This window comes from Nothoprocta perdicaria, unplaced genomic scaffold, assembly GCF_003342845.1.
Source record: "Nothoprocta perdicaria isolate Ctin4 unplaced genomic scaffold, notPer1 scaffold_116, whole genome shotgun sequence".
NCBI classification, from domain to species: domain Eukaryota; kingdom Metazoa; phylum Chordata; class Aves; order Tinamiformes; family Tinamidae; genus Nothoprocta; species Nothoprocta perdicaria.
Window position 1 is genome coordinate 85506 of NW_020454272.1, and position 27567 is coordinate 113072.

The 27567-nt window shown below is 42.4% G+C and overlaps 2 protein-coding genes across 2 annotated transcripts; one reads left to right on the forward strand and one right to left on the reverse strand.

Moving 5' to 3' along the window:
- The first annotated feature begins 2920 nt into the window (after window positions 1–2920).
- AMDHD1 (amidohydrolase domain containing 1) lies at window positions 2921–12884 on the forward strand. Its single transcript, XM_026053502.1, has 9 exons — window positions 2921–3057; window positions 4588–4694; window positions 6186–6250; window positions 6791–7068; window positions 9126–9351; window positions 10271–10395; window positions 11533–11626; window positions 12039–12199; window positions 12645–12884. Exons 1-9 carry the CDS (start codon window positions 2921–2923, stop codon window positions 12757–12759), a joined length of 1308 nt encoding a protein of 435 aa, XP_025909287.1. The 3' UTR covers window positions 12760–12884.
- Window positions 12885–14683: 1799 nt separating this feature from the next.
- HAL (histidine ammonia-lyase) lies at window positions 14684–27464 on the reverse strand. Its single transcript, XM_026053469.1, has 20 exons — window positions 27198–27464; window positions 26695–26755; window positions 26484–26511; window positions 26112–26186; window positions 25936–26008; window positions 25763–25829; window positions 25557–25594; window positions 25352–25477; window positions 23528–23667; window positions 21679–21726; window positions 20445–20592; window positions 20275–20370; window positions 20101–20159; window positions 19155–19235; window positions 18309–18374; window positions 18070–18235; window positions 16621–16755; window positions 15688–15796; window positions 15511–15580; window positions 14684–15199 (listed from the first exon to the last, which is right to left on the reverse strand). The coding sequence occupies exons 1-20, from the start codon at window positions 27442–27444 to the stop codon at window positions 15059–15061; spliced, it is 1974 nt and encodes a 657-aa protein (XP_025909254.1). The 5' UTR covers window positions 27445–27464; the 3' UTR covers window positions 14684–15058.
- Between the last annotated feature and the right edge of the window lie 103 nt (window positions 27465–27567).

Here is a 27567-nt window from a genome sequence, read left to right on the forward strand (position 1 = left end):
CTCTGAGAGTACATTTCAAAGACGTTCTCTGAGGAATTTCAGGCATAACATACACTTACATAAAGCATCAGTAGAGATCTGAAAAAAGTTCAAGGAATAATCTCTTATTCAACTGAATTTCTTCTCTATCTCTACTTTTACTGTTTTCCCTGTCCTGTTCTTCCTGTTTCTTCTTTACAACCACAACTGGCAAATTTAATAAACTAAAAATAGCCAAAGATAATAACACAATCAATTTGACCACAGGACATTAATATTAAAACTAACAATTTTAGAAGGATACCTTTTCAGCGGACCAAGACTCAATATCTCTGTAAAGAACTGGCTTTCCATCTTTCACTGTGAAAGGAGTTATGTTCCTTTGAATGCTTTTATTAACATCTGTAAAATTTTGCAGAAAAGTTTTATAATCAGATACTACTTAAAATATCATTTTTAAAAATTCAAAGTACACTTTTGCTGGACCATTAAGATTATGATTCAAGACTGCTAAACTTAAGAAATTTAATCAGGAGTCCTCTGTTAATATTACGTTCCTATCTTTGTGTCCAATGAGCTCTAACATTAACATTCTTTTAAGCACAGCTCAGTTTTTAGAATTTGTACTTTTTATATCACACTCAAGAAATTCCTCATGATGTGACCTACAGATCACTCCTGCATTTATCCTTCTGGGTAGTACTTTAAAATTATATCAAACACTGAGCCTCACAAACCACGAGCTTTTCAGTGGATATGCTTTATTTCTTCATAGGCTAATTTATTAAAAAGGAAAAGACCTGGGAAATAATGTAAACACCCAGAAATATCTGAGTTCTATGTTTCTGCAGACAGAACAAAAGGCCGAGAATGAAACACACTCTTATCTTACTGGGCATAAAATCTACCCTTATTCTGAAGATTTAAGTCAGGATCTTCCTACGATTCTCTGCAAAGGATTGTGCACAGAACTCAAGGTTATCCTTAGAGCATAACTGAATATTTCTGAAAGGTGAGAAGCAAAACACAGAATTTATCTTCCCTTTTTTATCCCTTTTACCAAAATCAATTTTTTGAGTGGCTGGAGACTGGATCCCTGGAAATAAAGCTGTAGAAGTCATCTTTGTCCTTCAAAATCCTCTCTGGAATCACTAAAATAGACAAAAAGCAAAAAAAATGTAGGTATGAGACGAAATAAACATAATAAGCGTGATGGACAGTTTACCTTCTAGTCCTTCTTCACAGAATTGGATGTCCTGACATGCAATTAAATATGGGAATATGCAAATATAGGTTGGAATTTAACATCCACTTGTTCTCTCAAGGGCAAAAACATCAGTTTAGTGAATATTTGCTCACTACACTTGTGTTTTCCATTTCCATTACATACCGTAGTGCTGCTGGGGAAAGCCAAAATAAACAGCAGGAGCTCCTGCAAGCAGTAAAGTCTCTTGTTAATCCTTTGCATTCACAGCAAGCAACGTTTAGAAGGAAGGTAAAGATTAGATAGAGCTGTACTGAGAAAGCAGAGCAGTGTCACAAGAGCACACCCAACACCTACTGCAGTTTCATTGATATTTCAAGTCTCATTTTAAATACAATCAACAAAACACTCATTTTTAACTGTGTATTTACCATTTAGCTGCACACTGGAAGACTATATGAATTTGACTTCCTATTTAAAGAAAAGATTAAACCAGACTCATTCGAAGGGCCAGCGTATCCCCCTGCTTCTGGTGTACAAGAATGTGTGTATGCATGCATATACATGTAAGTGATAAATTGATTTCCTTTAAAATGTATATATTTTCATATATATTATATATATTTCCTTTAAAAATATATATAAGCACAAATTGAAGGTGTCTACTGCAGATCATAACCACCGCACAGGTGTGTGAGGGACCAGCTGTGAAGAAGTGTTAAAGACCCTAGCCCTGCTTAACAGGAATATATGATCATAATCATTTTAAGAGCAACCAGAAAGTCTGTTGACGAGGCTCTTTGGCCAGCTGGGCATTGCTGCAGTCCCCCTCTCCCTAGGCATACTTGAAGACGGAACACAAAGTCCCCACTGACAGGATTTCTTCCCAAACTCTCCCACCTCTAATTCCGCAAGCGGCAGTAGACTCTAGGAAACGTTTCGATGGTGGTGAGGTGGACTATGGAGATAAATCGTTATGGGGGATACCCGCCTGAGGAAGGCAGGGATAGTGGAGGCTGGTGCAGCGAGCAGCTCCACGCTGCCGTGGGGCAGGTGCCAGCACGGCGGAGAGGAGCGGGACGCTGCAAAACAAGAACCAGAACCTTCCAGATGCCGGGGCCTAACGGCTGTGTGGGAAGAGGCTCCGGCCAGCTGGGGCCTGGGCTCCGTCCTGGAGGGAGGCCGGCAGCCACCGCGATCTGGGCGAAAAGCGGCGGGGCTGGAGAGCCCCCCAGGAACCCCCAGGTGGGAAATGTGCACCTTGGCAGCTCGTGGGTCGGCACAACTTACAGCCGATGTCACCTGCAGATGACAGCAAGCAGCATCCCTCACCCGGCCAAGCAGTGCCAAGGCTGTGGCTTATCCAGCCCACATTCACATCAAGCTTCAACTCCGACCCGAGTGAGGGTGGCTCAGCCCACGACTCCTCATGGCCCCCGTGGCCAGGGGCACTTAAGAGGAGCCCCTCAGTTTGTCCTGCTGGAGGGTGTTATGTCCCCCGCGCTGCGTTTCTCTGCTAGGGGCAACCAGCCGGGAGGAGAGGGCATTGAACCCACCCCCGTGAGCAGATGTCTGCCCAGAGAGGCAGGGAGAGAGGTGCTCGGTCACGCTGCTGGCGCCGGCGGCGGGGCAGGCGGCGCCATTTCCCGCACCGCCCCCTGCCCTGTGCTGCCGGTGCCGCCCGACGCCATTTGGTGCCGCGGGGGGCGCCGCGCGACCGTGGCCATGGCCGTGGCTATGGCGGGCGAGTACGGGCTGCTGCTGGAAAACGCCGAGCAGCTCGTGCTCGTCTGCGCCCGGCGCGAGCAGTACCTGCTGCAGGAGGGCGCGGGGCGGCTGCCCGTGCTGCGGCGCGCCAGCCTGGTGGTGGGACGGTGCGCGCGGCCGTTGGCGGCGGCGGGAGCCGGCTCCGGGAGACAGCCGCGGTGCCTGCGCGGCCGCTTCTTGCCTAAACCCGAGCCTTTAATCGTATCTGTAACGTCTGGGTGCTTTGCTTATTAGAATGGATATTTTGTGTATCAGTTTGGCAGCGGATGGCAATGGAGATGGCTGTACTTAACTTTTAAAAGTCAGGGACTGGAAAACTCATTGTGAACTGGCCTCTGGTCAGCACAGTGATGTTTGACATAGTGAGAGGCTGCCCTTAACATTAATACTCTGCTTTTAAACATTTTGGGCAATGTTGATTGCTGGTTAAACTCTGCTCACCTGCCTCTCTTGTGATGGCTGCCCGCAACCCTGTAGCGTTGGGGTAGCAATCGAGAGGGGTCTCAGTACATGAAACCTTTTGGTCACCATTGCTTGGCTTAAAGGCTGTATTGCAAAATATAGGATATTATCCTCTATATTCAGCTCATAGCGGGTCTTGCAGAAGACAGAACTATTTCTGTATAATACACTTGATCTTCTTTGGTATGTGCAACAGAATAGAAATGACTCACTGAAATCTGCTGTCATAATTTTGATTATTTCAATCAACGTGCTGATAACCTTCTTTGTTAAAATAGTGTATTTACATTTCTACCTTCTTAAAGATAGATTCCAGCATGTTGTTGATGATGAGCCTTACTATCTGCTGTATCTTTTTTTGTCTCTGCTTTATTTTAGTTGTGCTGTAATGAATTAGTAGCAATCATATAAATGTTTTAGCAATTAATGGTTGAAGTTAATTATTGATGTCTCTAATTGCATCTTTTCTCTCTTATTTTCGAAAGCTCTAACCGTGATTGCCTCTGCCTCTTAATTTCTACTGTGTAGCAGAGAAGGAACTTCAGTGAGCTCCCCGTGATGTTTTCCAGCTATTATTCTGGTGATTTAAAGAGTGATGGGGAAAGAAAAGGCTTAAGGAACAGAGGTGTCAGCTGAGCCCTGGGAAGCTTTTCTGGGGTAGGTGAGGTGAAGCTCCATGCTTACCTGGAGGTGAACTATGTTGTGCAGTCCTTGAGCAGTTTCCTAAAGGAAAACTGAAAGTCGATCCCAAATAGATTTAACCTTACAGCAAAGTATGATTCAGATCTAGGCAATGAGGGCTGGCAAGGGCATTTTCTGGAGGACAAGAATGCCCTGCAGATCCTTGCTGGAGGAATCCTATTTATATTCTCTGCAAGGGAGTAAACATTACCTAGCAGAAGCAAGAATAAAAGGTCATCAAGATATCATCCGAAGAGAAAAAGGCAAGCAGTTTTGCAGACAGCTTGGGATGCATAGTATTTCCATATCATTTTCCTGTGTATACATAAAATTAACAACCCACAGCCTCTGCATCTTCTGTCCTACTAACAGTTCCCAAATCATTAACCACTCTTGTAAGGCGTTTTTGCTTTGGGAGCTCTATTTGAAGGTCAGGCTCAGCAAATGGTCATTGACAAATGTGAGCAGCTTTGTTCATTTTTTGTCCTTTCTAGAGATGGCCTCATCAAAGCAGTGGGCCAGGCGGATGCTCTTCGCAGTCAGTTTTCAGGAGCATCATTTGACAGAGTAATTGACTGCTCTGGGAAGTGCGTGTTACCTGGTAGGTGTGTTTTTTCATAATAATTCAAAGGAAAATGACTAGAAATGCTTAGAGACATAGTACCTGTGCACTCAAAGTTCCTCAACCCTTTTCCTTCTGTAACCAGTTCTAATTTGATAATGCAGTGATTTGCATTTAATAACAAGACCATTGCCGATGGCTTTTATTTTATTTTATTTATTTTTTGCCACCCAGAGGTATTTCTGATGAGTGGAGCTATCCCAAACCTGTTTCAAATCAGACAAATTTCAAAGACAGATCCAAAAATGGTGCAAAGGAACCTAATTTTTAGTTGAAATCAGTGGGGTGGCAAACATTTCCATTGAATTTAGGCAAGTAAATACCTTTTTGAAACCAGCCAAATAGGTGAGCAATCCTGAAGAGGACTGTCCAGACAGGTTCCTTGACTATTTCCAGTGCTTTTTTTAATGAGCATTTCAGACACCATTTGCACCATTTTCCAGCCTTTTGTCAGCGAGTTGGTCTAACTGACAAATTGAGTCACGCCACCAATCCCACACTCGCCTGTCTTTATAAAATATTGTGAAAGATGTTTTTATGTAAATACTATTTTTTAAACTGAGGTCTATCTTCAGTTTGATTGAGGTGTAGGTGAATATAGTAGTTTTCCTATCAGCAGTGTTTTAAGCATAAAATTGCAGTTTTCTGGCTACACAGGGGAATTCTATCTCCATGTGTTTCATCTTGCATCTGTTCTCCTGTAGTGTAGGTTACAGTATAACACACAGCTCCTCTGAGTGACTTTAAAGAGTTTCCTCCCTTCTCTTCCCTTTCTGTCCATCAGCAGTTCAGCTGTGGAGCTTCCTCTGTCTGTCCTGCCCACAGCCAGTTGGAGTCACAGGGATAGTGCAGGATTTTAAGTCACTAACATACCTTGAAAATTACCCTGTTTAAAAAAAAAAAAAAAAAAAAAAAAAAAAAAGAAAAAGAAAAAAGAAAACACTGTTACATTTTAAACCTTTCAATGAATGTTAGCACATTAGCTGCTAGGCATCTGTTCCCTGTGGACGCTGGTGCTCAGTGCCATTGGTTTTACAGCTCAGAAAAATTTGCCCATGGAGTCAGTGAATGATGGCCAGAGTAATTGCTAGATGACCAAGTTCAACCTTAGCACTTTCTCTTTTGTAAAGAGATCTGGAGACCTAATGAACTATTTCAAAAGTTGTAATTTCTTAGTTCTCTTCTTCAGTAGCTTCAAAACATCAGAATAAGAAACTGAGCAACTGATACATTTACACAGAAAAGTAAATTTCACATGGAGATGTAAATACCCCAGAACACAATTAAAAGAAAATTAATAGTCTTTAAAGAAAATCCTAGGTATTTGGTTTGGGGTTTTTCTTTCTTTCCAAACAGCAGAGGCTGTACAGGCAACTTGTGCTGTCCCTTGAATTTGCTGCCATACTCACTAGCTTTGCTCTTGCACAGTGGGCTAACTTGAGTATACGTTTGCTCTGGTGTCTCTTTTAGGCTTGGTAGATGCACATACGCACCCAGTGTGGGCTGGTGACAGGGTTCATGAGTTTGCAATGAAGGTAACATCATAAAATTAAAGAGCTGCATTTTTCTCATTGCTTTTTTTTATGCATAACTATTCCTGTTTTCTACTGACTCTTGCTTTTCTACAGATGAAAACAAGGTAATCTCTGTTAGTGTACCTGGGAAGGGATGATGTTGAAGGCTGGGATGTTGAAAGAAGAGTAGCTTTGCAGCCTGGTTTGGTTTATTTTTGCAATTGTGGAGGCCAATACACGAGTCTCACCTTCGGTTACTATCATAATCTTGCCTTCCCCTTCCCCTTGGTGAAATTTTTAACCTAGAGAAGAGTTTTTTCCCCCAGGGTTTGAGGGAAGAAAGTCTTCAAAATAATCCTGTTTATCTAGCTTCTTGCATCATTTATTTGCTTAAATGGCGAGGGAGATTGGAAGCAAAAGCGGGGAATCAATAAGGATTTTTTTTTTTTTTTTCTCTTTCCACTGCAGAAAATTCTGGGTGCTTTCCAGCATCCCAGAATCCCTGGAATAGAAGATTCCCATTTAACAGCTAATTGTCTTGGATTTCTTTTCCCCCTGAAGTTGGCAGGTGCCTCGTACATGGAGATTCACGAGGCGGGAGGAGGAATCCATTTCACTGTGGAGCACACTCGCACCGCCCCCGAGGAAGAGCTCCTGTGCACGCTGAGGCACAGGCTGGAACGTATGCGCCTGGCAGGATCCACCTTGGTTGAGTGCAAGAGCGGATATGGCTTAAACCTGGAAACAGAGCTTAAAATGCTCCGAGTGATCCAACGCGCGAAGCAATCCATGGATATTGGCATTTCATCCACGTACTGTGGAGCCCATTCTGTGCCAAAGTAATGGCGCTTGCTTGCCTTGCTCTTTCTAAATGCTATTGCTTTGCATTAAAATTTGGCTGCTCTTTTCAGAAAGGTTTCTTCTGCTCACCCCTTCTAAAGTGTAATGAAGAGTATTTGAGGCAATAATGGTCATTTGCACAGGACTAAAAATGCACAGAATCCATGCCTGCAGGTGACGAGCAACCTGTGCAGTTGCTCTTTCACTGAGCATAACGCTGATTCCAAGGTGTCCTTTACAGTAAATTCTTTTGCTTGCATTTGCCACTGGCCTTGGAACTTGCACTCAGCTTCATGTTTTGATTTTTGATCAGCTAACAGAAAAAAATACATTGCATTTGATGCATTGTATTTAATACAAAAATACTGTGTGTTTTAGCAAACTATCTTATAAGCATAAGCTCTTACAAGATATACATCTTACGCAAATATGCATCTTATGCATATAGTTGAGCCAAAAGTGAGTGTAAATTAAATATTCTTTATCACAGATGACTTGCTGGATTAAGTAGATGTACCATATCAGGCCAGTCTCTCACTTGGAATGATTTTTTTGAGTGTAAAATGTCTTTTGTTAATTATTCAAAATGGAGTCTTTCAGCAACTGGAAGATGGTTAAAATAAAGTAAATGCCACATAGTTCTTTCAAGGAGTTTTAATAAGAATTTGGATGATTTAACTGTAACATAAAACTGGAGTTCTAAAGCACAACCATAAACCTTTCTGAAGACTTTCTTCTTCCCTTAATGAGCTTGTAACTAGTCCTTTTTTTCCACCAAAGCAAACTGAATTCCAGGTAACAGCATGCACAAATATGTCAAATCTTGTCTTAAATAGACAAGTATACTGTATTGAGATATTCTGGAAGTTGTTAAACAGACACCTTCCAATTCATTTATGCTTGTGCCACTTTTCTTTCATCATTATATGTTGTAAAACTGCTCTTTAGTTGTTATGCATAAATCATACAAACACTTTTGTGTTTGTATTTACTGAAATTGTATTTACTGAATTGTATTTACTGAAATTGTTTTTCCTTAAATTTATGTAGGTTTTTAAAAGTAAAGCTCTCTTTTTGCTGTAGCTACTAAATAGCAGTTCCTGATAAGATAGTCTTAAAGAGTCTAACAATCCTATAATCATTCTGCAATGATCATAGTCATGAAAACTTATTGCCACCAATTTTGATAACCTTAAATCACTTTATGATCGTTTTATTTAACATGGAACAGAAGAATAATGTTATATTCACTCATGGAAAACGCCCCGTAGACCCTCCTGGCTGGGGCTGCAGCCAGAACAGTTTTATAGCTTCTTGCTCAGCTGGTGGCTTGTTGGGCCCTTGCATTTGGGGCTCTCTCGATGTTGCAGCTTGGCTCCTTTCAGCAGAAAGCTCATTGAAGTAAGGATGTTGCCTCGGAGCATTGCAAGTCTTGCAGAGCTGGTGTTTCTTATTAAGCCTCAGTGTGGGGAGCCTCTTGAGAGGGGTTTGCACTTAGACTTGCCAGCACTATTTTTTTTTTTCTCTCTCCACATTTTGGAAACTTGGTTTGGGCAGATTTTTGGGAATTTCTATGTGTAAGATGAACGAAGAAAGGCAATTGCGTCAGGTTCTGCTCTGTTTTTCTTTGTTGTTTGTTTGTTTTTGCTTGTTTGTTTTTAATTGCACAACTTCAGTTGTAAGTTGGACTAGAGTTTTGGCTCCTTGAATTTATTGTCGCTGTAAAACTCAGAACTCTCCCTTATGTGGCACTCTGGTCCGTGCTTGTTCTGTGGTGCCTGAAAATGGAAATTGAGACGGCATACAATTAACTTAATCTCACACATCTTTAGATTTTAAAAGTGCAAAATAATAATTGCTGCTGTGTATTTTGGGATTGCTGTCTTTCAAAGGCATTTACTAGAATTTTTTTGTTGTTGTTACAGACTCAGATTTTTGGAGTGATTTGTATTTGCATCTTTTTCTAAGTAGTTTATTAATTGCATGTGTGATTTGAACGTTTGCCGGACTTCAAAGGTGTTATTCTTATGTCTCTATAACATTTTCTCCTCATTAGGGGAAAAACTGCTGCTGAAGCCACAGATGACATTATTAATAACCATCTCCCTAAACTGAAAGAACTCAAACTAAGTGGTGAAATAGATGTTGACAACATAGATGTGTTCTGTGAGAAGGGAGTCTTTGATCTGGATTCTACTAGAAGAATTCTTCAGGCTGGAAAAGATATGGGATTACAGATTAACTTCCATGGTGATGAACTCCACCCAATGAAATCTGCTGAGGTACTTTGTGTTTTGTCGTTCAGTTGAGCCCTTTTTGCTTGTCATTTGCTTTTGTGAGAAGTGAATCTTTGGAATAATTGCAGTTTTGAAAGCCAACATTTTCTTTTCTAAGACTTAATAAAATAGACCTTTCATAGATGAAAGTGCAGTTTTTGTGCCATTTTGGAGTTAAGGACCTGGACCCATTGATCTTGGAGTAACATGCACTGCCTAATCAAACATTGACTTTGCTTATCTTCTGCATGTGATACAAGTGGGAAAGATGGATATCCATGAACCAAAGAATGACAGAAATGTGGTTTATATACAAATTGAAGGAAAAAAATCATTAAATGTCCTAACCAGGAAAAATAAGATGCACAGTAAACACGCACTCAGATGGGTTAGTTGAGAGCTGACTTGCAATTGTCCTAATAAAGCAAATCTATGTGAGTCTATTTCACCATCGCTTGAATGTTCCTCCCTTTCTGTTGGATTCTGCTCCAATGATTCTCTGCTGTATTTAAAAAATGAAATCTTGATATTTCATAAAAGCCTTTTTGGTGTTTCACCATAGCAGTTCCAGCACTTCCTCTGTAACTAGTGTCTGTTTTATCAACCCTCTTCTGCTGGGCACCTTATGAGTGGGAGGTTGGTAATGGTTTTATTGAGAGTTGTCCCATAGTTTGCATGTTGTTCATCACTTAAATACTCTTTTGAAGGCATACTTGCACTCTTGGATAGCAATACCTTTATGTGAATAGCTTTTCCTGCAGTAAATTGGCAAATAGTTTGTCTCTGCAGTTCATTTTCTCTTTCAGTCTTTCTGTGTTGTTTTTTTAGGGTAAAATTTATATAAAAATTTGTCTTCTCCAATCATCTCATAACAATATTGCTTAACTGAATCCTCCATGAATAATTTTCTTGTCAATTTGTTTAGCTTGGAGCTGAACTAGGAGCCCGGGCTATCAGCCACCTGGAAGAAGTGAGCGATGAAGGTATCGCTGCAATGGCAAGAGCTAAGTGTGCAGCTGTCCTCTTACCAACCACTGCCTACATGCTAAGGTAACACCACTCTGGGCGAGGGAAACGGAATGGCAAAACCAGGATTATGTTGCTAGTGTCTTTCAACATAAAAAGTGTAGGCTTGAGTCTAGTCTCTAACTTGGAGGGGATCAGTGAAGAGAGTCCCATGTAGGAAGACCCAATTGGGCCTTAAGGGTTCCTTAAGGGGCTGAAAAGCTCCTCAAAAATACGGTAATATCCTATTACTGAGACTGTGTTAACCACAGTGCCTTCAGAATGATATGCTACCCTCATATTGTTCATTTTTATTGTTAATTGATTTTATTTCCAGAAACTGTGTTTGTCTTTACAGGAAGTATAGCTAAAAATTTCTTAACAAAATGTCTTTGCTGAGCTGTCCCTCAGCCTTTTGAACCCTAAAATTGCCCTGCTTTACCCAGTGCCTGGGCAATTTTGAAAAGGCTATTTTAGGTACTGAAGTTGATTGTATGAGTGTTGATTGGACCAGAGCTTAGTTGGGGATTGTTGCAAGGTACTTTCAACCTACCAAATAATGTAAACTTGGTACGTAACTCTCATGGTTCTCTCTCTGAAGATGATGCTGTGCTACCAGAATGTTACAGACCCTATTGGGTTGTTTGCGAAATGGTCAGTGGAAGAATTAGGCTTTTGTGTCATAGTTAATCCTTAAGCTAGTGAAGATATCTTTTGTATTACCATTGCTAAGGGAGAAAAATCCTTTGATGGATACTATTACAAAGGGAGTTCATAGCCTAGGATAGCTTTTACATTGCCCACAAAGTCAGGAAGAGAACATTGTTTTGGTTATGCCTGTTCTCATACTTGGAAGTCTCTCTTTGAGAACAGAAGATCTGCATCCTGACGATCCTTAAGTCAGTGAGGGTTTGATAAATACCAGAATTGCCTTGGCCTGGAGCTTGGCTACCACCACAGCACTATTTCTGCAAAAACACTGGATCACTGTGTCCATTTCAGTAGTCAGTAGGGCAGTAGATAGATAGCCATGAGCAGAATTTGGCCTTTTTTTTTTTTCCCCAAAATGATGAGCTTAACCAAATTCATCCGTGTAGCCAAATTCAGTAATTACTTTTGCTTTTGTAATTTGCCATGTAACAGATAAATGGATTTTACTGACAAGTGTCTTTTTCCCACTAGACTGAAGCAACCTCAAGCTAGGAAGATGCTAAAGGAAGGAGTTATAGTTGCTCTTGGCAGTGATTTTAATCCTAATGCATACTGTTTTTCAATGGTAAGCTGTCCTAATACGTATGACTCTGCACAGGTAGCAAGCCTCATACTAGTACAACATGTGGATAGTTCTTGCATACTTAAAACATTCTTCATTTCCACAAAGAGGAATGTGTGCCTGGCTTAAGCTATTGGAAATGTTGGGGGTTTTTGTTTGTTTGTTTGTTGGTTTTTTTCCTAGAATTTTTGAAACATGAAGGGTTGTGATTCTTCATACGTGCTTGATAGGCTTAGAATAAAGTCTTGAAATGCTCCTGATTTCACAGCTCTCTCTGGAATACACAAGACTTCAATCTTGCAGGAACACTTGTTAGGCTCAGGGTGGGAGGAAGGTGCTTTGGGATGCACTGTGGCCTGCACCAATGTGTTTATGCTGCTGGTAACCTGCAGTTCCCACCTGGCTTTCCCTCCAGCCTCTGGTGATGCACCTGGCCTGTGTAAACATGCAGCTGTCGATGAAGGAAGCGCTAGCAGCCGCTACCATCAACGCCGCTTACGCGCTCGGAAAGTCGGACACGCACGGCTCCATAGAGGCTGGCAAGCAGGGGGATGTCATTGTCATAAATTCAACCAGGTATGGTCTGGGAAAAAAGGTCTTTTATGTGAAATTACACTTCCACCTCTTGTGGAGAGCTTAATGCATTTATGTGTGTTTTGAAATTGTTTTCCTGTGCAGAAAAGGGACAGTGCTAATATCTTAGACATGATTTTTTTTAATTCTCCTCAAGTATTAATTGCTACAGGGGAAAGTAAAGAAAGACTTTTAGGGCTAGAACTACAAGAAATCTATTAAATTAAATACCTATTTAATTACTATAATTAGATAAGTTGTATTTAGTGTGAGGAATTCTCTACTCGCTTGTATATTAACGCATTGTATTCATACAACATTGTAACGATATCAAAGGGTAAACACAAATAGTGTTTTCTCATGGTTCAACTAAACATTTTCTTACTAGTTGAACATACTGGGTGCGTGAGCTGCTTTTATATTCACAAACATTTTGTTGTCTTTTCAGATGGGAACACTTGATTTACCAGTTTGGAGGACATCAGTCATTGATTGACTATGTTATAGTTAAAGGAAAAGTCGTATATAAAAATGAGAAGTGTGGGATAATGAGCAGTTACTGAAAGAAGACCATCATTGTGGAACTGTTAAAATCAAATAGACATTGAATGTTTCAGTTACAAAAAGAGGCAACAAAGAAATTGGACTGGCATTTTACTGCTAAGTTGTTGGCCTGCTCATCTTAGCAGCCCTTTTGTTCAAATAAAGTTTATCATGCATTACCCCCGCCGTCATTCTTCATATCAGGTATCCTTCTTGCCAGCGCATAAAAATAGTTGCTGTTGTATCTGTTTTGAATTAAGATTATTTCCTGAAATGAAGGTAAGGAAAAAAGTCGATGAAATTTTAATCTATAAAATTATTGTGTTAAAAGAGCAATGACTGGAGCCATTGGGATCAAGGTAGGATGTATGGGGGATGTATGTGCTTTAATTTTGTTCCCGTGTGGCAGGATGTCACGGCAGCAGCTAGGCAGGAAGTTGGGCTTAAACTGACCTGTTCAGTGGCTCCCAAGGCTCTGATGGCCGTGGGTGCTGGCACAGTCCACATGCTGGCTCTGTCAAGCAGAGTCAGTATTTAATCCTTGAAGTGCCTCAGGGCTTTCCTGGCCCAACCTTGCACAAGGAAAAGCCCAGACATTCGAACCGTCCAGGCGCAGGTGTGACTGGCAGGCAGGAGCTCGGGTGGCAGTTGCAAGCCGCGTGCTTGGCTGCTGATCCTGGTCGGATTCACAGCTGTTGCAGAGCACATCCCACGGGCGTAGTTAGGGGGGTTGCAGAGATCAGAGGGGTTGTCCTGAGGTTGGGCAGGTCCTGAGGGCCAGCTCTGCTCTCACCATTACGCAAGGTGCTCTTGCCTTGGCTGTGCTGCTATTGCAGCATCTTCGCAGCTGCAGTGGGAGGCACAGCCCTGACCTTCAGCGTTAGCACGTGCCCGCCCCCGCCCCCAAACTGCAGAAGGCTTTGCTTGCTTGCTTGCTTTTATTTTGGCTCCCTTCAGGGGTGGCCTTCGCTGTGTTGGCTCCCACAGCCATAGGAGCCTGCAGGAGCAGTAGGAGCAGGGGCTGGGAATCTCTCAAGCAAGTCTTGCTGGAAGCAGCATGTTACTGGGCCCTACTCGGAGGCTGAGGCAAGTAATTTCGGAACCCTGCAGCCTGAGGCTTGTGCTCACAGTTTCACTTAATGGTTTGTTTCATGCAGAAGAGGCCAGATCCAGGAGGGTAGAGTGTTTATTTGGTTCGTAAGGGAGAGCTGGTGGTCAAAGATGCTGCAGATCGGGCATGGAAAGAAGAAGCTGAGCTGGGAGCCCGCATGCCAGGGGTAGGTATGGCAGGTCCCAGGATTAGCTGGTTTGAAGACCCAATGAGGACCCATGCGCATGTTGAGATCTTGGAGTAACAAGAGCCACCTTGCTCTGTTTGGGGCAGCATGTCCTGCACAACTCACTGGTTCTCCAGGCTGGGTGAGGTGCCTCCCTGCCAGTGTCCCAAGTGCTGCTAATGCTGCTCTCGTTTAGCACTGCCCAGCACCCGGACGCACCAAGGTGGCCCCATAAGGGCACTGCAGCTGCACCTTGCAGCATCACCACTGCCGGGGTAGCTCTCCTGGGAGGACTTCCCACCGCTGCGGAGCCGCTGCAGCTGGGCTCGGCCGGCCTGCGCTGTCCCGAGGCTGAAGCTGCTCCCGGCCAAAGCTGCTGGCTTTGCACAAACTAGTATTAACGTGTCGTGACTCCGCTGCCCTGTGGTCACACGCTGAGTGTGGTAACATGGGGCAGGTTGCAACACCTTAGCTGGCAGGTCCAGGGTGACTTCAGTGCTATCGCCCCAGAGCTCGTTCCTCTCTCCCACTCCTTTTCCCCACCTCCCGTCCTGCAGAAACAGCCTGTACCATTTTCTGGCCCTTTGGCTTTCCAAACTAAGCTCTTGCCTTAAGTTTTCATCACCTCATAAGAAAGGGAAGCACACGGTTACAGCGGCATGTGATGCCTCACTATATTTATTGCAGGTGTGAAGCTGCAGGCCCCTTTGGGAAGCCACATTAAGTCTAGTCCATTATCAGAGTACAGCACATTTGTTCTGGAACAGTGGTCTTCATAGAACTGGTATCATGTTTTGTGTTTAGAAGCTCAGTAAATTCAGTTGCACTCATGGTCACGATTGTCCATGCTATTGTGACAACACTCTCTTTCACAGGTTGGGAACCGGTGAAGCATTTCTCCACTGATCCCTACGTGCTCCAGAGCTAGAGAAGCGGTTCCTTTCCTGTGTGCTCCCAGAAGAAACCATGATGAGTTCTCAAAAAACAGCCATCCCCAAACAAGGTCTTGGAAAAAATCTACCCTGTCAGATGCCAGCAAGTATTAAAGTTCATTTTGATGATTGTGGTCACATGTATTCACTGCCAGTGACCTCAGGGTGAAGGCTGTTGGTGAAACAGGTCTCGATTCGGGGATGTGTTCCTTCCTGTACTTTTCAATGTAAGGTTCAGCCACCTCCCACACCTGCAGAAGGAGAAAGTAAAACAACCAAGTCAGAAGCAAACAAACAATTCTCCTTTGACAGCAACACAAACGTTGCATGGACAGAACTGCAGTCCATGCAAACGTTGCTGGGACAGAACTGAGAATTTCAGAGCAATGCAAATAATGGGACTAGCAGAAACAGTGGGGCAATCAGAGCCAGGTTGCACAAGAGCATGTGGCCAGATGGAGTGGCTAAAGCTACCGAACAGGTGGAGAGGTATTTCCAAAGTGGGGCTGCAAAGTCCCGCTGAGCACTGATCACTGGGCATGTGCAAAAAATCAACACTTGCCTTCTGCTCCACCAGCAGCCTGTGAGCTGCTTCGATGTCCGGGGCCATGAAGCGATCCTTCATCCAAGGCCTGTGAGGAGACACACGGGAACATTGGCCAAACATTAACCACGGCCGCAGCCAGCCGGGCTCCCAAGCGGTAGGTAGCCCGTGGGCAGTGTGTTTATCGGATCTTACCTCACCACGGAGCGCACAAGGTCGTAGACCTTCTCCAATGGGGTGGTGGTTCTCAGAGGGCGGAGGAACTCAATGCCCTGGCAGGCTGCAAGCAGCTCAATCGCCAGGACTAGGCAATCAAAGCAGCGCAGGAGAGAGCTTTAGCGGGTGTAAAACCTGGAGTTTGTTCTAGCTAGAGGGATATTGTTTCAAGTGATACACAAAGACCCTCTGTGGATCCATATGTCCAGATGGGCAACCAGCAACAGGGTCATCTTAGGAATGGTGCTAGGGGACCTACCACATGTTGTAAAAAGCACATTCTGGGTGGCCTGCCATGCCAACTTTTAAATATGCCAAGCAATCCTAATTACTGCACTCTTAAATCCATAAATATCTTGTCTAGGGTGTCTTTCTTATTTTCCTGTGAACCAATACACCCAAGTAACTGCATCTAGGATATTCTTTCTGCAGTTACAAACTCATTTTTCTGCACAGAAAAAGAAAAAAAAAAGTTTTATAGAAGTTTAAGCCTTTAGAGTCCTCAAATGTATAAACGTAAGCTGGTATTTTTGCATTGTGTATAATTCTGTTTTTCCAGTAACAGCTGACATCTCTACCTAGGCACCCCATCTGCCTCAGAATAGAAATAAAATAGAAGAACAAAAGAGAATACTTCTTCTCTTCCAAGCAAAAGAAGAGGAAACATCTTTGTTGACTGTCCTGTAGTAAGCAGTTTTATTCCACAGGAACACTCAGCTTCAGATTTACCTCATCTCTGTTTTAAAGATCCACATGCTTGAAAAAAAAAATACATACCTCATACAATATCTTTGAATAGCTATTTAAGTCATGAACTTTGTTGTTGTTGTTTTGTTTTGTTTTTGCTAGAAAGAATGGCACATCATACCCTACTTGCATAGGTGCATCTCAAAAGGAGCACCTTGGCCGTACCTTGCTCCACGTGTTCGATAACTCGCAGGGCTTTCCTCGCAGCCCACCCTCCCATGGACACGTGGTCCTCTGTAGCAGCACTGGTTGACAGAGAGTCCACGGAGGAGGGGTGGCACAGGGCCTTGTTCTCAGAAACTGCAAGAGAAACATTTGGCAGCCCTGGGCAGGGACAGCACTGCAGCACTGCTCTAGAAACTGCCAATGATGTGACTTAAAAATAACAGTAATAGTTTTTCTTTTCTTTTTGCCCCCCCTTCCTTTTTTTTTTTTTTTTTTTCTTTTTTAAGGCTAAAATCAGAATTCAAATGCTATTTTTGGTTAATTCATGGTTATTTTGACCAGTGGAAAACTACTTTAATCCATGAACTTCTGGTAGTCATGAGGTTCGAGGCCTGGCAGGCGTTTTCCTTCCCCATGTCAGAGACCCAAGAATAACCCAGAAGCCCCAACTTCAGAGAGCAAATATGAGCTCTGGACGTAACCGCCGGATGAGCCAGGTTGAGATTCCCAGCACTGGAAGCCAAGCAACAGCCAGACCCTGGAGCCAACATAAACTCCGTCCAGACAAAAGGAAAAGCTGCCGGTCTTCAAAAGAGGGAACCAGCACTTTGCCTTATAATCCAGTCCCACCTCCAAAACCAGCCTATGGGAAGAGTTCCTCTGTTACATTAATTCATATTGACTGCCTTTTTTTTTTATTTTTTTTTTTTTTTGGTTTTTTTTCAGTTCAGCTTCTTCCTCAAAGTTTCTTGCTCTGAAAAACTGGACTGAAATGCTGTTGCTTCCCCTGACAGAGAAACAGCTCAACAGAGACAGACTCATCCAGACCCTCTCCCAACTGAAGCAGGGACTGCACCTGGAAAAACACACACCTCTTCCCTTTCTCTCTTCAATGGAAACAAGGACAGAGGAGGAATGATGGAAAAGAAAAAGACTCGCATAGTGAATATGTCTGTTAATGGTAAAAGGAGTAGTCAGACACATCGACTATCATCCATGATTCCTTTGCCTTTTTTCTTCCTTTCCTTTTCACTACAACCTTCTATCCCCCTGAGGAAAAGCCTGCTGACATGCTTATTTTTATTGTGCTCCTCCAGTTAAAATTCCTGGGAACTCCTGCTCCATGGAGTCTGACACCGGTTTGTGCACTGGGCCATCAGATGGAAGCAGGGAGTACTAAGAGCATCCCAACAGTCTTAAGTTTGAGACAAGTGGTGTCCACGTGCCAGGAGCGATGAGGGTGAGCGCAGAGCAAACCGTTCGGAGCCGACACAGTTGCAGCTGCCCTGAGCGCTCAGCTTTGCTTCCAGACAGCCCAAAGCAAGCGGAGAAGCAGCGGGACACAATCAGGAGCAAGACCCCTTTATATCTACAATCCACTTACCACTCCGTCAACATAAACTGCCCTGTCCATTTCGGCTCCCTTGAGGACACTGCTCAAGCACTCACCCAGGGCAGCTGCTGTGCAGTGGGCAATCATGAAGCCCGAGTTCAGGCCCCCTTCGGTCACCAGAAACGCAGGCAGCTCGCTGAGCGACGGGTTGCAGAGCCTCTCGATTCTTCTTTCGCTGATTGCAGCAAGTTCGTGCACTCCAATTGCCAAATAATCCAGAGCCTATGAAAGAAGATGCCATTATGTCAGATGATTAAAAAAAAAAAATTTTTTTTTCCTCTGGAAGTTTAATTACCTTTGCAGGATATTCACCGTGAAAATTTCCTCCAGAAATGGTCTCTGCCCTTTGAGCAAACACCATCTTTAGGGAGAAGCTAAGGCACGCACACACATAAATTTCTACTTACATGACAGCTCCCTGCAAATAATCAGAACGTCTTCTCTGAAGGAATCTCATGCTAACACGCTTTTCTTTGCCAGTGCATCTACTACCTCTGCTGCTCACTTTTCAGAAAATGAAGATCGAATCTCAGTTCTCCAAACTTGTAGACATAGTTTTGACATCTATTTCGTTAAATGGACTACGAGATGAAGTGTTTGATCAGAGTGTGAAAACTATTAGGGATGCAAAAAAACCACACATTTGGATACCAGCTTTTGGATACTAGTTTAGATTTCTCAGCTGCTTAGTAGACTCTCTCCAAGGCAGGCTGCAAGGAGTGATGCTTACCAGCTATTGATATGACAATAAATACAGCACCTTTACACTGCTGGGGGGAATTCAGGTTTTGCTAATGCTGCAGCACCAGATATTTCAAATGAAAATCCACTGTCAATCTAAGTCCATTCGTTGTCAAGCCCTGCCTATCTACACATTCAATATAAGAGCACAAAACCTGATTTAGGAAGCATTTAAATGCATTAAACTTAATGTACAAGTCCCAACATACATTCCCATGCTCCAGTGCTTTACACAACTGCAGCCTAACACTGTGAGTGTTGCTTTTGGGGCCAATTGACTGCTATTGACAGAAGCCAACTACGACTTTTAAACCTCACATACAAATAATTACTCGAAAGAAGGAGATAAAAAGGACCAAGCATTTTTTTTTTTGAGAAATAAAAATGATCAAAAAGATACAGGGTTGTCCGTAGCACTGTTGATTTCAGTCATCATGATGTCCTTCACAAAAGCGATTGTATCATTTACCACTCCGTGAACCTAGAACAAAAGACATTAGCACCAGAGCTTAGCATCCCTGCTTAGTTCACCTTCAGTATGCTGGCCCAGTTGCAGGTGCTGCCCTGTGCCCTTATTCCAATCTCTAAATCATGAAGACATGAAGACAGTCTTGGATTTGCTCTGAAATTCATGAGCACTGCCATTGTGGGACACTGCCCATCCTGGACATCTGTAAGACTAGATTTACGTTTATCATGACAGTGTTGCTAAGACAATCATCTGAATGCATCATTCTTTGCCTGTTTGGGATGGTATACTCAAAATGGAAGACAAGAAAATTAATGCTCTCTTAGCTGATTGGGGATAGAAGTGATATCAAATGAGAACTAATCTAAGCAAAACATCATAGAAAACAAAAACTCTCACAAATTAATCAATTACCAATCAAGATTAGATAAATCTTTCAGTGATTGTAATAGCTTTACTCATGTTAAAACACGGGTTGAAATTCACCCAATATGTGTGGGATACTACAGGTTTGGGATACAGTAAGCCATTCCAGCTGCTTCTGGAAACATTTTTCCCCAGCTTATGGTCTTAGTACCTAGGCTGAGGAACCCCCCTGGAAAGCCTGCAGGTGTGGAAGCCGGTGTCTTCCCCATGCCTCCTGCCCTTGGCCTTTTGCAGATGTGAACCCAGCGCTGCCGGGCACTGCCTGGTGGCTGCGTGCGCTCCCGTAGCGTGGGATCAACAAACTGCGTGTCTCTGCTAGCAGCAACTTTGAGCTGAAGGAGAGGCAAAACAAAACTGCCTCCTCTAGTGGAGTCAGACGATGTATTTCTGAGATGGCCACTTCACCACCATTTGTCAGCTGCAGCAGAAGGAAACAGAGATGGCTTTTTACCTGAGGGCAGCAGCGCATGGTGTAGGCATCCTGAACGCGATCACAAAATCTATGGCTCTCTAGGAAGAACACGGGGAAAAAACAAATATTCCTTACACAAAAATGTACGTGTGATTGTAGAAACACCCAACCTGTCCTGAGTACCTCAGGAGGTTGAAGACTAGGATTTTTCACCTGCTATTTCTGATGGATGATGGTCAGAATCTAAAAGGGACCTGAATCGAAAAGCCACTTCTGCCTGCCCACGGTGTGGACGCACTGCATGGATATCTAGAAAAACAAATAAGACCATTAAATTTTGCCCTCTCTTGTCAACTAAAGGGCAGAAAACGTCCAGTACCAACCTGTGTCAAAGGCCCTAGTTGTTCCCTTCAAGACTTCAAGTGTGAGGGCAGCAATTATGTCTGCTTGCCTAGCAATAGCACTTGCTCTTTCAACTGCTTCGCATCCCAGGGAAGTGATCATTTGTGTCCCGTTAATTAGAGCCAGACCCTTCAAAGAGAGAGCAGCTGTTAGGCAAATTCATTGCTGCTATTCCACGTGCTGTGAGAACTCGCCATCTCTGCAGTAATTCAAATGAAAACAAGAGAAGTACAGCAAAAAGGCATGTTTTATTCTTGTCCTGTTCCTTGCAAGCATAACATTATTTTTACTCACTTCTTTTATGTTATTAGCTATATTGAAGGAGGTATGAGCATGGGGCATGTGAGAAACACAATAATGGAGCAGAGAATTAAAATAGAAGTCTTAACTGATTTAACAGTTTAAACAGTTAAAACCAGCTACAGTTCTAAGTTAGAAGAACCTTAAAGAAGTTTAAGGTTCTAAGGGCCCTTAAAGCCCAAGAGAATTGTTTTTTTTTTTCTAGGAGACAAGGGTTTTAGCTGCTTGGTTCTGAATTTGTTTTATAGTTATTGAGGCCCATTGCCAGAGGGCTGCACTGCCTCAAGTCTGTTGCATCCCTGTGCAAAGTTTCATACTTGGAACAAGATTCATCTCACTTAGTTTTAGCAGTCTAAAAGTCAAACACAGCCTGGGCTCATACTTTGGTCAGAGATTGCTACCTTCAGAGGGCTTCTTGGACTCGTGATTCAGGATGAGAGAAACAGTTTTCTGAAGATGCCTGTGCCTCTCCACTGATTCCATACACACATAATCCAAAGGACAAGCTTGGGTTTGACAGAGCAAGTTAAATGGGATGATATTGGAAGAAAAATCCCACTCTCGACAGTAATTTTTTAGAATGGTTTTTTTAATCAACAGATTAAACTACACAAATTAACTATTCACATTATGCTGCTGATATTAATATAATATACAATATTATAACTATATGTTTACATACTTATATATAATTATAAGCTTTATATGCTTATTATATGCTGCATATAAAGCATTCTTTCCATTGATCAGGAGTAGTAGAAAATGTGGATCAATTCCCATTACCAGTGAAAAAAGCGCAGAATTTAATCACTGGCATTTATGGCATCACTGGCATTTCAGTTATAAAGCATAACTCTAAAGCTAGCGAATGGTGAGGCCTGTTTTCCTATAGCTGGCATGACTTCACTTTCTTACCTCCTTTGGTTTCAGTGTAATTGGTTTCAGACCATGGGCTTCCAGGACCTGCAAAGTAGTTTGATGACAAGACAGTTAACAAAAAAATGCTTTTCAGGGATTCAAACAGCAAAATTTTGAAATCTTAGATCATAAATAAAAAATATTAGAAAATTCTCCAGTGAAGAGAGAAAAAGGAACTTTGTCTCACACAAACACTTTAAACATTTTTTTTTTGGCTAGGCTAAGGAAAAGATTGCGTATTTGGGCTTCAAAACCAGCATCTGGTTTTCCAGGGCCAGTAAAAGAAGGTACAAGGAGCAATAAAATGAGATATTCTCACAGCCCATTAACATCTGTTGCATACTATCTGATGGGAGAGAGTAATAGGAGAGAAGGTAGGAAATGTCTTGTGAAGGTAGATCTGTTCACCTCCTGCCTCAAAGTAGGTTTGGCTTGGCATAAACTATTCCTTATAAATAGGAATTCCTTATAAATAGGAATTCCTATTTCCTAGGAATTTCCCCTAGAAACTGAAGATAGAGACAGGATGTTGTATCCTTCTTTAGAGTATTTCCAATGATGAAGAGGTCTATTCAGGTAATCAGTCTTGTGAGAAATGGAGGAATAGTGTAATTCATTTTGATTGGAGTATTCTTTTTTTTTTCAGCTAAAGAGATATTACATTTCAGAGAAATATACTTAGGAAATGGAAGGAGCAGTAACACCAGAAACCTTGCCTCTGGAAACAACACAAGAGACAAATTTAATCAACTGACAAAAGCCGGTAGAGCAACAGAGAGAGAGGGTGAAAGGCTGGGTGATCTCATGTCGAAAATCCTTCCTGGGGAATTTGGTTTCAACTCCCTTCCGGCTACAGAGTACTTGTGGGAGCCACTGACCTGATGGATGAAGTTCTTATTCCTCTTGGGCCTCATCTCCCTTCCCACCAATTCTTTCCCTTGTTCCCAGAAAGAATGGCACAAGTTGGGATGTAATCATCTGAATACATGGTGTATGATCATAAAGTAATGAGCCATTGTCCCCTACAACATTTGAAAACAGGAGGTCCAGGCCAGCCCACCTTGCTTCTTTCCCTGCTTGTCTCCCTGCGTAGCTCTCCATGTTACCATAATGGAATGGCTATTAATCCATGAAAAGATTTGGTACTCAAACATTACATGCGTAGGACCAACAAGTCTTACAGAACAAATGACCAAGAGAGACTTTGGAAAGGCCATACTTGGAGATATTAACCACTAGATCAATCTGCTAGCTTATTAGTGACAAAACAAAATTAGAATAAAATAATTCTATTATAAACTTCTTGTTGTAAAGGATGCTATAAAGGATTCCCGTGACTATGCCAAAACATCTATAAAATGCAGTAAATGCTTCACGACTAAGTTCAGAAAATCTGCAGTTCTTAGCATTTGAACTCTTGCATTTTGAGGGGTTTGTGTGACAGTGCTGATATTTATGGAGCTGAAGGTGCAGTAATAGCTCTGTCAGAGCTTGTCTGTCACATCCTGTCTCTCTCTCCAGTTCCTAACCAACGTCACTGCAGTATCTTGCACTGTGATACCAGGCTGTGATATTGCTTTAGGATCTAATGACATGCCGGACATTCACCCAGTGTCCGTCGCAATGACATGCGGGGCCAGTAGCTTCCTCTCTCATGGATCAATTTTCCTCAAGGTACAAGACGAGCTGCTAAAGGCAACCTAGACCCAACTCAAATTGAAACACAATTTCCAAAGACTTGTAAATGTTATGATCCTAACAATTCTTAGGAAAACGCCTCTCCTTCTCAATATTGTACACAATTTACACAGAATAGTCAGCAAGCAGGAAAAAAAATGGATCTTACATATTTAGCATCAGCCCAACCACTCTTTGGAGACCACATCTTTCCCTCTCCAATCAATCCCAGAGCAAGATGAGAGAGGGGGGCCAAGTCTCCACTGGCTCCAACTGTCCCTTTCTCAGGGATATAAGGAAGGCAGGATGCTAGAAAGAAAAAAATTACAACTCTCATTAGAGCTTCCTCTTGATATGCTCCTTGGAAAACAGACATGTGAACATGGTCACATTTACATTCTACAGTAATGACCAATATAACCAACACAACTCTCATTGCAGACAAGGATTTGTCAGACTAGCTGCAGCTTATAGGGGAATCAATTCCCTTCTCAATAAAGTCCTACAATGTCTTGGTGGACCCCTGCTAGTGGTCATTGCATCTAGAATTATAAGGTCAGGCAGCTAAAATATGCTCCTCTGAAGTCACATCCCAGTTGTGCAGAGTTCTTCAGGACTTGTAACCTGGAAATCTTGATTCCCAGGATCTTGATTCACAGGACACACTGTCATCATTTATGAAGTCTGTGGGAAATTGGAGCTAATAGTTGAGCTCCTCAACGTAACACCAGAAGCATTGCCATCTTACTCTCAGCCCTGTTAGGCTTTATCTAAGGCTTATCCAACAGCTTCTGTGCACTCTTTACCTTTCCATCTAGTTCTTAGCATATGCAAGATTTCATCCCTTATAAAACTTCTAGGAACAGTATTTGTACTCAAGAAGATCAGTGAGTACTATGTGTTCTAGAAAACGTATTTGTGAGTAGCCATCGTAGCCTACATCTCCCAGAATAACTTAAAAAATAGAGTTACGTATCCAGCTGAAAACTTATCTTCCAGGACAGACTTTGTGTTTGAGAGGGTAGCCTTGAATAAGCAAGTGTTTAGTGTTGCCACTAACTAGTAGAACAGTTTTCCTGCTCAGGCTTCCAGCCACCCAATGTAGTTTTAACTGTTTTCATAGCTGAGGCAACATGAAGGGCTGTTATGGTCCACGCAGTTCAGCACGTGCTGTCTTGTAGCTCCTGCTCATGACACCTGTGCATGGATCCTGTGCATGGATCTACTTGCAACAGCAGATACTGCTCAGCAGGTCTACTCAGCAAACACCCACATAGGTATTTTTTCAACATGATAACAGCTCCATCTGAAATTCTCAGTGTCCCAAAAGACATTGGCACATACGTCTGCAAGTACCCAGTATGGAAAGGATTATAGACCTGAATTTTTACAGAAGTGCTCGCCCCAGGTTAGAGTTGTGTTCTTCACAGGTTGATTAACAGCCACAACTGTGAAACATTGCCATGTAGAACAACTAACACCCAGTGCTTAAAAGGTAAGTAGATGCCACCCTGTTCAGCATGGCCTATGGGTCACTACTGATCTTGCAAGCTAGGTGACTTGGTTTTATGATAGACAAGAGAAAAACGGCTCTGTAGCTTAATTAACCTGGTTTTAACATTCCATGTAGGTCACCCTGTCCATAACTGTTCAGCATAGAAAGAGCTCGACGTCACTGTTAGTCTTGGCCTGCCCATGAAAAGGCAACCTGTCGTTTTGAGTAACATTGTGTTCAGAGCACGCTTGTTACAAGCTCATGATGAGATTTCTTTCCACAGCAAAGAACGTAAGGAATAACATCAGGTTCATATATATAGCTGGAGCTGAACTGGGATATACACTATCCAAGTGCAATTCATGTTTCTGCCACAAACTTCCTGCCTGGTCTTGAACTACCTACCTGATTTTCTGAATGCCTATCTGTTGCACAGCTTTTCCTCAGCCCTTCCTGTCATTTCTGCTCATACTATATTTTCCTTAAACATCTTTTTACCATTAAATGCTTCAATAACTTGCTGGAGAGTTTCCAAGGATATCCCACTGTATCCTTTAGCTAGGACGTTGATCCTCAGTGCCAAGAGCATGCGAGATCTGTCTGGGCTCAGAGGTTTCCCAACACCTGAAATGGTAACATCTCAGTTACTAAGCACAATATCAACAGTGACAGAAAAGGGAAAATATCAAGCACTGTCTCATACCTGCAGAATGTGAGCGGACTAAATTCACTTGGAGCTCCCTATGAAGAAGAGGAAAATAAAGGTCATGTAAAACTCCAAATAAGCCTTTCAAAGAAAATGTTTGTGTTGCACAAAGAAACTAAAGAAGTATAAAAATACAGTGTAGAATTGCTCCTTCTTATATGCATGACTTCCAAAAGTAAAGGAGAGATGCATACATAACTTACCTAAGTTTACTATTTGGAATGACTGTTCGGGCAAATTTCCCAAATCCCGTGGTAATTCCATAAACAACTGAAAGACACATACACTTCTGGATAAGAAGAGAACCTAATAAAGCTATCTAAACTAAATGAAAAAAAAAAAACAATTAACAGATAGAGATGAAATATATATATACCTGTCTGCTCTTTCACAATCCTTTCAATCACTTCTCTTGATCGCTTAACTTTTGCTTCAGCTTCACGTGTGAGCTAGAAAACAAATATTTTCAATATTAGTTATCTATTATTGCTTAATTCTGATCGTAGAAGGATAAATACATCATGTTTAGCTATCTTCATTCAGAATCTTTACCTTTATCTTGTAGAGTCCCTTCCCTAAATTCACCAAGTCCTCCGTTGTTAAACTGTCCCCATCTAAAGAAATATACTGCACAAAAGAACCACATTTTAATTAGGGCTACATATAAAGTTACTTAATAAGCAGTATTAAATAAAAACATAGTTAAAGTTTCGCAAGAATAGGAAGCTCACACATGCTCTCATTTGTAAGGCAGGAAACTCTCCAACAAAAAAGTAATAAGCACACTACAGTTGAGATCCCCAGGCCCAGCAAATTTGACAGCATTTCATGCTGTGCTGTGAACACAGCAATTGCTAAACTCTCAAGAGGTTTTGATGAATAGCAAGAACATTACTGAGCTATAATATCTTTATCGAGTCCTACCTGTTCTGGTTCTCTGTATTTGCTATACCTTAAAGTTCTATAAAGGAAAATAAAGGGCAAACACAATTTCATAGGTTGCAGCTATTTGATTAAAGCTACCAACTTATTCTAAAGAAGGAGGAACACTGAAAAAACAACGATATGTAGAAAATTGTAATTCTGAATTTCAAGGAAAAGTTCACCAAATAAAAAATAATCAGAAAAAGGATACAAATGAACTCCTTCCGGTTGAGATGGTATGAAATCGGGGGACATTATATCTCCTTCTATAACTAGAAGAAATATGTAAAGTAAGCACAAGCAGCATTAAATTGCACTTTCCATAAAAAGAAATCCTTTATTCCTTGTAATATACAGCAATATGAATTTTAACTTGCAGTCATCAGCCCAAATCATATTTCTTTGCTTCCAGAAAAATAACAAGCGACTGTGTAATTATTTAAGGTACGCTAAAGGCAAAGGCAAACAGCTCAAGCCTTGGACACGTAGCCCGTGCCTCGTATGGACAGTGCATATGGTGTCACATACAGATGATACATATTGAACTCCGTAGCTTCTAAATTCCTAAATTGTATTTCTGCTCTTTGTAACTACTGCTCCGTTTGGCCTTCTTCCATGGGACCAAAGGGGCCACCTGAGCTGCAGTCTGAGGGGAACACGCGGCGTGCGCCGACTCCCAAGGCCGACCGCAGGGGCTGCTTGAGGCCTGCTTACCCACTTCCACAAACTCGTTGTCCTCCAGCGCGTCCTCCACTGCGTCATCGAGGTCCAGCAAGCCGAGCCCCTTGCACCTCCGCACGTAGAATTTCACCTCTTCCAGCGAGGAAAAGCCCCCGTTGTCAGGTTTGTTCTTCATGTATCGTCTCACGGCCTCCCTGCCCAGCCAGCCCACGGTGTTGGTGCAGTTCTGGCAGGGCACTGCCAGCCATTCTCCTCGCACGTGCACGGTGTATCTGGGCATGCTTCCTCTCGGCTCCGTGCTCCAGAGGACTGCGGCTCAGCCGGACCCAGTGCCGCTGTCAGATAAAGGCAAAGATCCACCTCCAAAGATCCCCACCTTTGTAAACAAGCCAGACCAATGGAT

What these genes read in the sequence shown, in the direction of transcription:
- AMDHD1 (XM_026053502.1), top strand. Translation starts at nt 2,921, where the DNA reads ATGGCGGGCGAGTACGGGCTGCTGCTGGAAAACGCCGAGCAGCTCGTG. An exon ending in GCCAGCCTGGTGGTGGGACG is followed by an intron (nt 3,058 to 4,587) that starts GTGCGCGCGGCC and finishes TGTCCTTTCTAG; the next exon opens with AGATGGCCTCATCAAAGCAG. An exon ending in ATGCATACTGTTTTTCAATG is followed by an intron (nt 11,627 to 12,038) that starts GTAAGCTGTCCT and finishes CTTTCCCTCCAG; the next exon opens with CCTCTGGTGATGCACCTGGC.
- HAL (XM_026053469.1), bottom strand. Translation starts at nt 27,444, where the DNA reads ATGCCCAGATACACCGTGCACGTGCGAGGAGAATGGCTGGCAGTGCCC. An exon ending in GTTGGGCTGATGCTAAATAT is followed by an intron (nt 21,727 to 23,527) that starts GTAAGATCCATT and finishes ACTACTTTGCAG; the next exon opens with GTCCTGGAAGCCCATGGTCT. An exon ending in CCATGCGCTGCTGCCCTCAG is followed by an intron (nt 19,236 to 20,100) that starts GTAAAAAGCCAT and finishes CTTTTGTTCTAG; the next exon opens with GTTCACGGAGTGGTAAATGA.